This window comes from Drosophila santomea, chromosome 3L (assembly GCF_016746245.2).
Source record: "Drosophila santomea strain STO CAGO 1482 chromosome 3L, Prin_Dsan_1.1, whole genome shotgun sequence".
Taxonomy (NCBI): domain Eukaryota; kingdom Metazoa; phylum Arthropoda; class Insecta; order Diptera; family Drosophilidae; genus Drosophila; species Drosophila santomea.
In genome coordinates, this window is record NC_053018.2 from 1826831 (window position 1) to 1841531 (window position 14701).

The following is a 14701-nucleotide window of genomic DNA, read 5'->3' on the forward strand; positions in this document are numbered from 1 at the left end:
CATAATCTGGCTTTTCATCTTCCGCATTTTGAGCCGCCATCCCGGGCTGTTGGCCACATTCAGCGACCTGGTTCACTCACTTCCCCTTCTACGAAACGCAGATCGGAATCGAGATCGAGATCGCGAGCGGGGCGATTGCATAATGTCATGGGTACAGAAGAAGACCGCTTTCAAGGCCGCAGTCGTGAGCACACTTGGCTGGGCCTTTCTTCCTCCGTTCCCCCGACGGATTCGGACTGGGATACCCATACCCATACCAATACCATAGCCATTCCCATTCCCAAGCCGCAAAAACACAGGCCTTTTATGGCCTTTCCTGGCCGAGAGTCGTGTTGCTGCACTTCCCAATTAAAATGCATGGCTAGGACAGCTAAAAAGCGGCCCGAAAAGCACTCTGATGCGATACGAATCGCAGAAATGTTGCGAGCAACTGAGGCAGCAAAACTGAAAACTGAAACCCGTTTTAAATGCACCGAATTTACATAATGTGCTCCAAATGGGCAGCGCGCGAATATAAATCCCGAATCCAAAAGAAATCAAAAAAAATAATCGAAAAAACAGAGCCGCAAGCAATGGCAATGACAATTGCATGTGACAATTGCGGAAAACGGCCAAAGTTGCCAAAAAAAAAAAATCTGGATGCAAAGTTAAGTTCATGGAGATCCGAAATTGTGCATATGAAAGTCTGTGTTTCCTTGGCCATTCGAAAGGGGAAATACTGCCACCGAGCCAACTGAAAACTGAGTCGAACGTGAAAAGCGAATCTGAATAGCGATATTGATGGCTGGCAATTTATGTTATTGAACCTTGCCTTATGCAAATTGAAAAACTATGAGTAATTGTTACCGATTTCTGGGCTTGTTTTAATAAGATTTTTCATCATTTGGCTGAATGTTTGAGAAATGAAAGTCCCAAAATTAAGGAGGTCCCCCAAAAAATAATCAAACGACTTCCTTCCACAGAGGGCCACTTACTTTTGCTGTTTTTTTGAGTTGCAAGTTGCTGGTGGCAAGTTGCTAGTTGCCAGTTGCTAGTAGCCAGTTGCTAGCTGCTAGTTTGTAGTTGCTATGTGTAGGCCGTAATATCAATGGCAAACACTTGAAAACTGAACCACTTTGCTGGGCTGCCACACTTGCTCTGAAGTGTTTGGAGTGGAGAGCTCTTGGGTTTATTTACGACAGCCGGCAGGCAGATGAGATGTGTCTGGGATTTTAGATTGTCAACGCGGTGACTCGGATTCTTCTGCGCACGAACATCGTGGTGCCCCATAATTATATGCCACTCCGTGTGTGCACAACTAAATCTGTGTCTATATCCATAAGTCTGGGGGCCCCGACTATTAGATCATTCTCTTTTGCAATGCTTCCCCTGTCGCGCTCTGTGTGATTTAATTAACTTTTGCGAGCAGTTCCCTGAATCCAATTCAATAACGATTCACCTAGCAGACAAAAGGGCATGATGCCGCACTTTGAGCACCCGGCTTCGGAGTTCGAACACACAAAACGGGCTTGCAATCGCAAATTAGTTTCAAACATCGCACAAAACACAAAAACAGCCTGCAAAACTGCATCAGCGATCGGCAGCCTTGCAAAATCAGAAAATCCACAACAATAATAACTATAGCCCCCGCCATATCCCCGTCTATATATCCCAGACTCGGACTGAGAATTACTTGGCGGCTGCTTATTTTTGCTTCTGCGAGCTTAGCGAAGATTTTTCAGTGCTGATAGTAAAAGTGACGCATCAAATGGAGCTGCCTGGGCTTGCTTGTAAGTAATGGGTATTAGGGGTATACATATGTAGATGGTTTAGAATGATTTTAGCTACTAACATTGTAATGCAGAAAAGTATTATGAAGCTCATTTTATACCGTATATAATATATATGTTTATGGGTTAATGAGTTGATATATAAGTGAGTTAATATATAACTACAAGAAGTGCTTTTGATGATTATGAGATCATTTGAATATTTCCTTTACAAATATGTTTCACCACAGGGCACTGCCATGTATACCCTATAGCCCAAATGTTCTGATTTGCTGCTCCATCAGTCAATGACACAAACACTGGCACACATATGCTTATAACTCATTTTGCAATATTGTTCGAAAAACACACTAAAAACGTGTCCCAGCGACAACAATCACTTTGAAAGGGTCGTGTGGTTTTGCATTTTACGGCCAACTTGGTCGCATCTGGGCATCAATAGAATAACCAGCGAACATCAAGTAGTTTTTCTATTACATCTTACTTGGGTGTTTTGTAATGCCTGAATGCTAAATTTGGCAACTATTCAGGCAACAGCCACTAAACAGGCTTCAACGTCAATAATAGATGCCAAAGTGCTCTCAGTTTAGCCGGTTTCGGATGCTCACCTCTCGGCAGACTTTTATGGCTTAATTTTGAGCTGGCTCATAGCAAAAATACATTGTTTATTGAAAACATTATTTGCGGTTTGCAAAACAGGGTTCAAGAGGGTTTGCAAAATAGATTTATTTGTGGTTTCACAAATCGCTTCGAGTGAACCAAGTCGAATCGATGCGATGCCGATCAACTGGGAGTTGGGCACGTGATCGGGCTCAATTAATAAGTTAGTTTGTTTGGCCACCAGACGGAAGTAATCATGGTCGATTATTTTAAATTGGCTGTTAATGAAATGCAATTGGACTTTGCTCAAGATATTTATTATGTTCAACAGAATATTAAAATTGGAAACTAGGTTTATGGCTTTTTCTACTTCTTCCTTATTTTTAATGCTCCTCGCTTTAAACAGTTTTATAGATTTAAATTGACTTGAAAGTAAATTAGTGTGGATCTTAATGTTCTTCCTTATTATTATACTCTACCAATGAAGTGCCAAATGTGTGGTTGCTATAATAAACCGCATCAAACTTATGTGCTCCCATTTTATTGTCTCATGCCCCATTTTGTCTTATTCTTATTCAGCATTTTCTAGTTTCAATTTGTAAGTGCACCATTTCCTTTGAACTGTTTGCCACCCAGCTGAAGCATTTCTTAGCCACGAAAAATGAGGCTTAAATTATTGGCTTGGCATTTAACATGACAGCCACATTAAATTGTCCACTTTGGCAACCTGTGTGCCGGCACATATGTATGTACACACATATTTATATATATATATATACCAGTAGTACCATATATATGGCCATATGTTTGATATATAGGAGTCGGCCAGGCTGCTGCTGGCGTTTGGCTTTTTGGCTATAATTGAGGTTTGACGTCTCGGGCCGGGTTGGGTTCAGACTTTTGCTCTGGGGCCTCAGACCTCTCGAGGAAATTCAGGCGACGACGGCCTGTCCAAAAAGCCTGGCAAAAAAACAATTTTTATTTAACAGCTTCAGTTTTGGTTTGTTAATTGTCACTTTCATTGGAGCCCGCACAATCCCAGCAATTTTAATTCAATCCTAATGCGCCCAAATGATTTTAGATTGGGCAAGCTCCACTGAGCGCTGCACTCTGATGCAATCACACTGGAACAAATTATATCAATACTTTGTGAGGCGCAAATGCAATCCATAACTTAGCATTCGCATACATTCAGCGGGCTAATCTGCGTTTTATGCAAAGCAGCTCGGACCGAGAAATGTTTGCCGATACCAGTTCTTGGTCCGTAACCTTGGGCCACAAACACGACGGGCCACTAAGAAGACGCTTCCAGCTGACTTGGCGAGCTATCCACATCCGTTGTGTAATTGCCGGCGGCCAGAGATGGAAACATATTAGATAAATCCACTGCGTGGTGCTAGGCAGCTGTCCGTTGGTGTGGGGCAATTACAAGTCGTCAGAACCATTAGTAGTTATTAAGATCGAATCCGAATTCAATTTATTTGTTAATTAACCGATTGGTTAATTCTATGTTGTCCCATGTACGCAGATTAACAGCTATCCAGATCTCAGCTGAGATATGCAGTTAGGCGACTGTGATGTTTCGCTGATATATTAAGTATACGTTGCTGTGTTACAAAACGTGTGTTCATAGCTGACTAATAAAAAATCAAATAAAAATAATAATAAACTGCATATTAACGACATTTATGACTCCAGGGTGTTACATTTCGTTTAGCATGCAAAAGTTGATAAAACTTTTTGATCGTGGAAACTTAGCCCCATAAGTATGCAGAGCAAAATCTAGTCATTGGTGAAACAAGTTTAGTGAAGCTCAAAACCATGAGTTGGAAGGTTTTTCCAAGCCCAGCTTTAATTTAAATAAAAAGCTTTTTCTTATCTTATTTAGCTTTTCCTACTTTGACCGTTTGGCCGGTCAGCCAAAAGTCACCGGAAGAGAAGTTTTGAGTCCCCCAATTAAGTCAGCGAAGTAAGCTATCTAAACAAACAATGATACAAGCACGAAAAACATCTTATGTAAGTTGGAGCTACAAATTTGCAGACCGTGAAAATGTCTTGTTTTTGTTGAAAGAAAACCTCAACGGAAACGGACAACTTTGAACATTGAAAGGCAATATTTTTGCGATAATGAAATGCAAAGCTTTTGGTGCGTTCAATTGGCCATGAGACATCGATTGCAGCTTCCCCAAATGGGTAGTGCAAACTGAATAAATGGTTTGCTAAGTGGAAATTGTAACGCCAACATGGAAGGCGGAATCTGGTGGATGCATAATAATTACTTAAAGTCATCATGCTCATTACAAAACCATAGAACTTATTTATAAACTATTCATAGAAACAATATTAGGTTTATTAGTTAAGAGTAAAGAAGTTTTGAAACCTTGCAGTTACATACATTTTTTTCATTTTGTACGAAGAAACTTACGGAATCAACGAAGAAAATAATACAAAGTATATTACTTCACTTAAACATTTTTTCGAATCTTTATTTTACAAATTTGTTGCATAACTTAAGTAAGATTAACCTTGATGTTTCCCTTTTGTTTGACCGCGCAGCGTAGATCTCAGAATTCCTTCGCAAGCTACACTGAGAGAATCCATTGAAGTTCCAGGTGGAGGCGTACAGCTAAGCGGGCTTAAGTAACTAAGAAGTGAATCCACTGGGAGCTCGGAGTGCGTCCTAGTAGTGGCCCGCATAGGGACTCGCATAGTGGCCGTAATGCCCGCTGTACTGGTCGTACTGGGGGATGTACTCGTACTGCTGGCCCTGGTTGTAGTAGCCATCATCGTAGTCGTAGTGGATGGGTGCAGCTGCCGCCGGAGCATAGTGCTTGGCCACTTGAAGATCGAATAAATATAGAGACTTTAGTTTTTGCGAGGGGGAGACTGGCTTAGATTTATTTCGCTCTGTTGTAATAATGACCGACAAAAAACTAAACTGCCGTAACAGCTGTTAACCGTCTGCCATTGTTGGCAAGTAGCTCAACTGGCCAAAATAAATACGGTAACAATTCAATGCTGACCGAGGCAGTTTCTTTGGCCATTTCTTTGCCCCCTTGCAAATAATTTATTTGTGCACGAATTTGTCAGTCAATTGGTCACAGGTGTTGTTTTCGTTTTGTTTTGCTTCGTTTTTCTATGCCTGATGTTTTGTTGTTGAAATTTTACTTTTGTCGTCGTTTTGCATGCACGCAAGTTCGTTGCCTAAGTCTTTTGTTTTGGCTGCTGATTTCTTTTGCTGTGCGTTTCACTGATAATTCTCAATTAAAATTGCACCGCAGCACCCACAACAATTATGCATTTTCACATGAATATCCAACCATGTATTCATTTCCCAGGCCCAAAGCGTTGCGACATTGAGAAAATTATGCTAAAGTCTTGTGAAGCAAAGGGAGAAGGGAAATGGCCGAAGAAGAAACGGCAATTTTCGTGAAAAATATGCTGCGGTGGCTGTTGTTATTTTTGTTTTTTTGGAAGATGATGCACCTGACATAATCTGTGTGGGAAATTCGAGACGGAAAGTGCATAAACATAGCTAGATCTTTGGCTCCGATCGGAGCAAAATGAGGTAACCCACTAAGGAGGCGTGTCGGCGCGGATTAGTCAACCATATGATGTTACACATTTCCAGCCCAGTTTTACAACCCATGATTCAGCTTAGCTGCTTGACTGGCCACAAATGTGAGACTAATTGCAATTTATTGAATGAAATTGCCAATGCAACTGCCACCCAAGCTAGAAATGAGATGAGATTACAATGAAATTATGGTAACTTATTCAGACAGCTCAGAACGTTCAGTAGGCTGCATAGTAATCAGCGTCAAAACCAAGATCATCATCACCATCGTAGCCGTTGTCGATGTCGTCTTCGTCTGGGCGCAATTTGCGATACTGATTGTTCAGATAGTTGGCATGCCGCCTGAACAGCTTTAGCATGCGATATGTGTTCATGCCTGAAAAAGCGAGCAGAGAACACGTGGAAATGGGTGGGCGGAACCCCAAGAAAGATGACTATGGAGGAGTGGGGAAAGAAGAGGTGCCACCAGAGGTGAAGGCCAACTATAAAGGTGCTGCTAATCCCTTCTCTAAAGTCTTTAGCCCATATCCTGTCCCAGAAGTTCTTCACTCACCATACGGCGCCGGGGAGGCCACCACCAGAGGAGCGTGGGCCACTGGAGCCACATGCTTCACCACCTGCGGTTCATAGTGGGTCAGGACGGGCTTGTGGGCCACAATGGGACTGGCCACCACCGCCTGGGCGTGCACAGTGGGTCCAGACTTGGTCACCACGGCGTTGAAGCCGTGAATGGAGTCCGCCGTGTAATCCACAGTGCGGATGGAACCATCGGGCTCAACCAGAGAGTACTGACCTGTAGATAAAAGATATAGAAATGCGCAGTCTGCAGATCATCCATTAGTCACCTACCCTTGACTACATCTCCATCTCTCGTCTCGTGTTGTGACTTCACATCTCCTGTGCTGTGATCAGCCACTCCGTAGTTAAAGGCGTATTTCGGATGATCCTGTTTGAAGAACAGAATGATTAAGATTAAGGGATAAAGGTTTAAGAATGGAATATATTTATAACATTGTAGGGTTCAATAATGTTAAAAATGAACTTTAAATGAAACTTCATCAGAATAACTAGTACTTTAGGATTCTAAAAAAGGATTTTTTCGATTTGATGTAACTTTTCTGTAACAATTTTATCTTTTTTAATACGTAAACAAGTCCTTTTAAAGCGTAATGATTTGTACTTCATGGTAAAATCACTTGAAAACTCACATAGTAATCCAGGGCATATCCCGGTCGCGCCACAGCAACACTTGCGAAGAGAGCCAACGAAAGGACGACGAAGCACACGAAGTTTGCCATTTTGTACTTGGTTTTTATATTTATTGCTTCAAATGCGATTGAAACGAGGAAAATATTTGCTAAAAATAAACACAAAATATATCGTATCCGTTAGAAAACACCGCACTGTGTTGGAGATTTTTTGATATTTTCAGGAGATTTACTTGGAGTATTTCAACGGCACTAGATACAAACACCACCGAGCTGCCCGGAATACTGTGGCGATTCTAAAAGCAAGTTTCCATTAAATAAGCGCGAAATGTGCGAAAGTCGCGAGCAGCGCAGTAGACGCCGGCAGAGACGTCGGCAGAGAGCAGGCACAATGCCAAGACGCTTGGTTTCTCAGTCACTCGGCTGTGGCGAATGGTGATCGGTGATCCAGTCTGGTGAGCCACTCTTCGCCGGGCAAAGTGGCAAGTAGATGCCCGGCCATGTGAATGAAGTTGCAGCACGGATCCATGGGATGTTGCCAAACGCAGCCGGGTTCCACTGAATCCACCGAATCCAATGAATCCGCTGAATGGGGTGGCGTTGTCTTGTGTTTTGTTGGTTGATCTGCGACACATTTCTCAAATCCGTTGCCAATCCCCCAGCGATTGTCAATGAAGTCATCTGGAACAATCACTTCTTTTCAGCTCAGAATTATGCGAGATTAATCATTGGAGTTAATCATTAATTTCCTTGATTTCTGCAAGAAATGATTGTGGCCAATTTAACTAACAACTTAATGCAGGTCAGAGCAGCGAAAACCAAGAGCGAAATCGAAATCAAAATAAATCGCTGACAAGAACCGAAAAAATGTAAATCAAACACAAATCGGGTCAAGTTGCAATTGCAGCACAATAAGGCCCTAGTTATTCGGCACATGCGAAATTCTCAGTGATCTACTTCAATGACAGTGGTTAGGACCAGCAACTTGTACTGGTAATGGTAACAGATACTATGGCCACTGCACCCGCTTTGGTCTTTTGTCTTTTGTCGGCTAAATGCAACTTGAAGGTCAAGCGCATTAAACTAGGCTTCAAACTTGGCTTCCAATCTGGGCTGAAATGACGGCAAAAGTCTTTGGAGCAGGACAATTTATGATGCCAAATAAATGCTTTTCCTAAGCTGTTGTGAATCTGACCTTTGCTTTTGCACTAACAATTAGTTTGAATAGTATAATATGTATAACATTACCACTGAAGCTTTAAAGTTTAGAAACTGTATAAATAGGTCACAAATAAATATGCCCCCCAAGTTTGTAAACAGAAAACCACCTAATTTTAAAGTTTTTAAATGACTTTAAAACCTCGAACCTCTAAAGAAGTAACATGCAAGATGCTCTCATCTTTTTAGCTAATTTGTGCGCCCACAAAGCAGATTGAGACAGATTTTCAATCTGCAATTTATGGCAGTTACACACCCTTGAGAAAAGACGAGAACGTGCCAATTGCGGTCTGTCTGGCAGCCTACAAAGTAATCCAAATTATGTACAGACCGCAGAAGCCTTAGGTTTTTGTGCGACTAATAATGTGGGCTAGTTTAATGTCCAGGTCGGCATTTCTTGGGCATTTTCATTTTCACACAATTAACCATGGCGAGGGGCGTGCTAAAGACTCTAATTAAACGAGGGGTGCTTCAGAAGTAATCTCCAGCTGACCCGAGCAAAAAAGAAAAACAACCAACAGACCTTCGACTTTGGCTTGGAAACAATTGTCTCTCTTGGACTGCGGTTTTTGTAAAACTAAATACTAGATTAAGTCAATTTGCATGCTGCCAAAAAGCATTTTGCTACCTAGACTTGGGAAAATTCAGTCAGCGATTGTCGGCGTTTTCCGAAGGTTTTCCATATATGCACTCGCAGGTTTTTCCAAACCGTTCTTTTTGCTGAGTAAGCAGACATCTTGACAGACACATGTGCGTGGCTGGGCATTGTTTTCTGAATTCTGGCAATTAACTTATGTTAAATATATTTGGCCTATGAAAAAAACCAAGCCAAAGAAAATTCATAAACAGAGGAATTCCTCTAAAATGTTCTTAAACGTGGCATTTCCAGGGGCAAGTTTATGTGGGATGGGAACTACGAATTTGGAATTAGGAAGTGAAATATTCTTGTCGGTTAAATTCAACAAAAATTTCAATGGCTAAATGTGAATCAGTTGATGAAATGATACTTTTCTAAAAGTTGTACTTCTTATTTGCCTTCAAGCCTCTTTTCTCTGTGCATTTATATTAAATACAATCGATTTAAATTGGATTTCTTAGGCACGTACTTCCTTTTTAATACCTTTATTTTCATCCCGTGAATGGGAAGATCATTCTGCCCAACATGCTTCAGCCTGGGGAATCGGCATTGCAATTACCATGAGATCGCAGTTTGGCCAAATCCAGAGACCATTCATAAGCCGGTGACTTTGACTCGGTTTACTTTGGTCACCTAATTTCGGCTTGTTTGCACACCGACTAATTTGACAATGGAGCACTCGACAACTGACTTGCAACATGGGGAATGGAGTATGTTGCAAGTCGTGGGTCTTGGGAGTGTGGGCGTCTTTAGACTTGTTTCTCGAATGATACTGCCAAGTCCAGCTGGGGCTGTCATTGTTGTCGCCCTTAGTTGGCCATGGTCCAGTGACTCCGCCTCAGCTGCCGCATCTCCAATTGAGTGACCATTGTTAACATGGCCAGTCTGTTACAGAATGACCCGTGGCAAATGCAAACGCGTTCGCGGCAATAAAATGCAAATGAATGGCTGCCTCTGGGTCTTACAGTCCATCGTCTCTTCCTCCAACATAAATTTCGCACCTCGGCGGCCAATTTGCTGCAGACTGTTTGCCATGCATCAAATTAACGGCCCAACTAATCCAGTTAACATTGTTATATAATTGACTCCGACAGTCGAAGCCCTGATTAGGCACTGCTGTCTTCGGCAGATGGGCTGTCCGTCTCTTATTATTTATGCCCGCTTCTACTTTACTTTGTTCAATTATCTCCGCTCAGTTGGCAAACATTAATCAGCAATTAATGGCGTTATTCAATTACGCAGGCAGTCAGACGACATTTAGCATTTTACAGTGGTTTACAGCCCAATGACCAAAAGCATATGCAATCTACACTGCGTATACGTGATATTATTAATATGCTTTCATTTCAACATTAAATTAGTACTATTGTTTATTTAATCGCCGATTTTTGTGGTGCTTATATTGCTAATTGAATTTTATGCATTTTCAAAGTATTTTTTTGGCATGTGCTTGACAGGGTATACAAATTTGTTACAAGTGGCAGTGTGCAACTAATAAATCGCTCGACAAGATACTTCTTCAGCCCTCTGCACATCTTTCGAAACCAGTAGCCTATAGTCGGGGTATTTTATTATCTATAAATTGTATCAGCTCCGACAGATTTGTATCTCAGAAGTTGTATCTTAATGTTGCCGCCACATACAGCAATACAGACCCCCAGATACCAAGATACTATAACTGCAATGGATGCCATATAGAGAGCACGTGTTGGCGACAGTTTACTGAGGCAGTCGTCTTGAATGTCAACTAGTCGAAGTGAGCAAAAACAGAGAAAAAACAGAGTAGCATAATGCCGAGACTTAGTAACTGTCATTTATCTATGAAGAAGTCGCTGGCTAAGTAAAGGTTACTGGAGCAGCAGATGCGAGTCTACATTCCACTCGACATTGAGATTTCACATTTTGGCACAAGGGAAAAGTACTTCGTCTTGAACATCTGAGTTCAAATCTAGTTAGCCATCGGAAACTTCCTTCCGGCATTTCCTACTTCTTGACCTTAAATGGACGGAGAATCCGCCCCCAAAGGCGGCACCTGTCCGCTCTTTTTTCGTTTCAAGTGAATTAATGAAGACCACGTATGGCATATTCACCCTTTTGTTTTGCTTCCAGCTCTAAAATGCGCACATTTAAACGCTTCGCTGCGCACTGATCTTTGATAAATTCTTTTTCTCTCAGCCAGCATTTTTGCACCATTTTCCCGACGTCTCTGTTTTGATCGTTGGCCATTTGTCTAGAGCATAGACCAAAAACCACGTTGTGCCTATTAAGAGATCAATATTTGTCTTTGTTGCGACTTGTTCGCACGTTAAAAGTGACGGAAATACGAAGATTTGTTGCATGCGGAAGCCCCCGCACACTCATCTCTTGTGACTTAAATGTTTTAAGTTATGCTTTATTTGTTTATTGTCTTCACTGGAGAGATGCCCCCGAACTTGTGACCGCACTGGGGGGCAACTCCATTGGGGGCACAATTCTGCGGTGACTTCCAATGGGCACAAAAGTAAAAGTGCGTAAGTGGATAGGGAAATTGTGGTTTTCCATGTGGCATCAATCGACCTTGTTATTTGTTATTGGTAATGTATCTATTGGAAAGGAGCGAAACAATGTTGTTTGGCATTTCCTAGGGACTTACATTGTTATATATTTGTAATCAAATAAAAAGGGAAGCTCATTATGAAGTCATCTCTTATTAAGAATTTTCCCTAATCTCTAAACTGTGGTAATAGTCTTCATTGTTATAAATAGTAAACAAAAAAGTCAAGATGTTTAAAGACCAAAAATATCTTAAATACTTATAATGTGGCATAATTTTCTAAAGCCTCGAATTGGTTTTTTGTTTAGCTTAAAAGTCGTCTATGACTCTTAGTCTTAAAGAAAACAGCCAAAAAGCACACATCATCGTCTTTTTTATAGACCTCCAAGAATTAATTTGAAAGCGGAGCTTTAAGTTTTACAAAAAAAAAAACCACGCCTAAAAGTTTTCTACAACATTATACAGCAGAAACCGAAAATAGTGAGTACATCTATTTAATATCCCTAAGTATGGATTCCTACGCACACTATTAATTCAACAATAAATAAAAGCTTTTAGATTTTATTTGACATATTTATTTAAGAATTCATAATATACAAAACTTTATTCTGCTTTTTAATTTTAGTCAAGACTTGTAAAGAAAACGTTGCAAGTGAACAGATGGCAGAGTTCTTCTACTGATAAATAATAAGTTAATCAACACCAACTGGTTATTCGCGGATCCAATGTTAATAAACTGCCCATGATTACCTTCACCTTTTCCACTAACGCCCACAAATTAGCCAACTCGATTATTGTAAATCCAGTGGCGTGATCCCAACGAAGTGCTCTACCCAACAATTTCCATAACATTCATAACTAATGGGAACCATAATTACCGATACTTGGAATCGATTGCCTTTTGAAAGTGAATGTGTTCTTGAACAGAAATGTTAATCAACTAATTAATGGCATTTAAGGCCAAAGAAATCTTGGACTAAATATATATTTTCTAAGTTAAATTCTTTAATGCAATCTGTGCACATAGAGGGGCCAAATCAAAGCAGTAAAAAACGAGATATTTGAATTTTTATAATTCTCTACATTTTGTATTTATAGCATTGTCAGCCGTTTCAGCTTCAAACTTATAGTATACACAAAGTTATTATAATACATGTGTTTTTTTTTATTATTTTTTTAAATTTTGTTCGTTTTCTTCATCTTTTCAGGTTGGTTCTTCTTCGTGGGCGTGTGGCAGGATGGGCGTTTGTTCCTCACTCGATGTTTCATTATTTACAATTAAAGAGAATGTTGGTTAACAAACAAAAGAGAGAATTGCGCGAAAGCTGAGACAGAGACGGCAATGTGTGTGTGTGTGTGAAGGAGACAGATGCTGTCGGGGGAAATCCGGGGAATCCCCGACAGGACATGATGGACATGACTGTGGTACTGAGTATTTTAGCAGGCTTCGTCAGTGGATCGATCATCCGTTTTGTGAGGTCGTCAACGTGCTTAATAAATTACAGAAGAGTGGTGTTGGCGGTGCAGGTGGTGCTTCAGGTGGTGCATCCAGCGGGCTGCTCCACATCCTTAGTAGTGGGCCACATGCGCGTGGGCGTTGTGGGTGGCGTATCCGTAGGCGGGCACCTGATGCGCCAGGGATCCGGCGTAGGGCACAGCGGGAGCGGCGGCCACATGGTGGGCAATAGCAGGGGCATAGGCCGGAGCAGCATGGACCACGGCGGGAGCGGCGTGGGCAACGACAGCGGGAGCAGCGTGGTGCACAGTGGGGCCGGTCTTGTGGACGACGGCGTTGAAGCCGTTGTGGTCATCGGCGGTGTACTCCACGGTGCGCACCGAACCATCGGGCTCCACCAGGGAGTAGGATCCCTTCACGACATCGCCATCGCGCACCTCGTGCTGCGACTTCACGTCTCCGGTGTGGGAGTCAGCCACTCCGTAGTTGTAGTGGTACTTGGGGTAGGCCTGCGGATTGGTATAAAGATTCCATGAGAAGAGTGCGGACTCGCTCGCATTGGGTGCTAATTTCATGTGCATGCCACACGGCACTCAAAGCAGCTGGCCATGCTAATGGAGCTGGCGTGGGAAAATGGCCAAGCGACCAAATGGCAAATGCCACAGTGACCCTGGGCCACCAGCATCCACATCGCTGGCCAGCGGAGGAGTGGGTGAGAGGCTGTGCAGACTGGTGGTGTCAGATTTAGGGCATATTAAGCATAATTTTATGATTGCCTCTACAGCCACTGGGCTGTATAACTTGTTCAGGCTTACAGGTCGTATGCGTGATGTTTGCCAAGAAGGATTACGTGTCGTATAAGTAATTTTTTTGAGTCAAGATGTTTGCATGCACTTATAAGCTCAGAATGGTCTTGTAATTTTGTGGTTGCAATCTTTTGATTTTAAAAGGGCAATAAACCCATAAGATGCGATGGTAATATACAATTAGAAGGTAACAATTTTGAAATGTGCGTTTTAAAAGAGTCAAATGATAGGACATTGATGTTCTTTAAGAGTTAGTAATCCTCTTCTGCGCTACTTTGAGAGTAAGTCCTTTTCTTGGTTACATTGGAGCCTAGTTGGACACTTACATGGTAATCGATTCCCTCGTCGTGGTGACCATGGCCGGCATAGATGGCCGGGGCGGCGGCGTAGAGACCAGCACCATGTCCGTGGAGGACTCCGGCGGAGGCGGCGCTCAGGACGGCCAGGCAGATCAGGGACTAAATCACAGGGGGTAGGGGTTTGTTATTTAGTATTTAGTTTTCGATTGGATCACATAGCACTTTTGGCTGTCACAGGGCTGTCCTGTTCACTCACTTTGAAGAATGCCATTGTTTGGTTTTTTGGGATTTTGTTTCTTGCAGACGCGAGTGTGTGCTGTACGTTGAGCTGGATTCAACTGATAACTAGAACCAAGAAGGAAGCCGCTTTTATATACAAGACAACGCCCGAGCGGCCCAAACACGAGCCGAGCCACAAAAAGCCGAATGCCAGTCGGTCAGCAGGGGCAAAAACAAAACTACTTGTACAATGAAATACTGAAATACCAGGCAAAGCCGAGCTTTGCGGAGCGAAGCCCAAGAAGTTGAGGCCCCCACAACGCCCCTGCAAGCCCCCCTCCTTTCCCCAAGAAATCCACAATTATTTAATGCTTTTCAG

General features: G+C 42.2%; 2 protein-coding genes across 2 annotated transcripts; both read right to left on the reverse strand.

Moving 5' to 3' along the window:
- Positions 1-4829: 4829 nt before the first annotated feature.
- LOC120449072 (larval cuticle protein A2B) lies at positions 4830-7442 on the reverse strand. Its single transcript, XM_039631370.1, has 5 exons — positions 7388-7442; positions 7155-7303; positions 6796-6892; positions 6500-6739; positions 4830-5207 (listed from the first exon to the last, which is right to left on the reverse strand). Exons 2-5 carry the CDS (start codon positions 7242-7244, stop codon positions 5050-5052), a joined length of 585 nt encoding a protein of 194 aa, XP_039487304.1. The 5' UTR covers positions 7245-7303; positions 7388-7442; the 3' UTR covers positions 4830-5049.
- Positions 7443-12602: 5160 nt separating this feature from the next.
- LOC120449073 (cuticle protein 7) lies at positions 12603-14445 on the reverse strand. The gene is made up of 3 exons (XM_039631372.2): positions 14360-14445; positions 14131-14262; positions 12603-13507 (listed from the first exon to the last, which is right to left on the reverse strand). The coding sequence occupies exons 1-3, from the start codon at positions 14372-14374 to the stop codon at positions 13112-13114; spliced, it is 543 nt and encodes a 180-aa protein (XP_039487306.1). The 5' UTR covers positions 14375-14445; the 3' UTR covers positions 12603-13111.
- Between the last annotated feature and the right edge of the window lie 256 nt (positions 14446-14701).

Excerpts from the sequence above, each read along its gene's own strand:
- LOC120449072 (XM_039631370.1), bottom strand. The coding sequence starts at position 7,244 with ATGGCAAACTTCGTGTGCTTCGTCGTCCTTTCGTTGGCTCTCTTCGCA. Across the intron at positions 6,893-7,154 it reads GATATGCCCTGGATTACTAT|GATCATCCGAAATACGCCTT; the intron begins GTGAGTTTTCAA and ends TTCTTCAAACAG. Across the intron at positions 6,740-6,795 it reads AGATGGAGATGTAGTCAAGG|GTCAGTACTCTCTGGTTGAG; the intron begins GTAGGTGACTAA and ends TTTTATCTACAG.
- LOC120449073 (XM_039631372.2), bottom strand. Across the intron at positions 13,508-14,130 it reads ACGAGGGAATCGATTACCAT|GCCTACCCCAAGTACCACTA; the intron begins GTAAGTGTCCAA and ends ACCAATCCGCAG.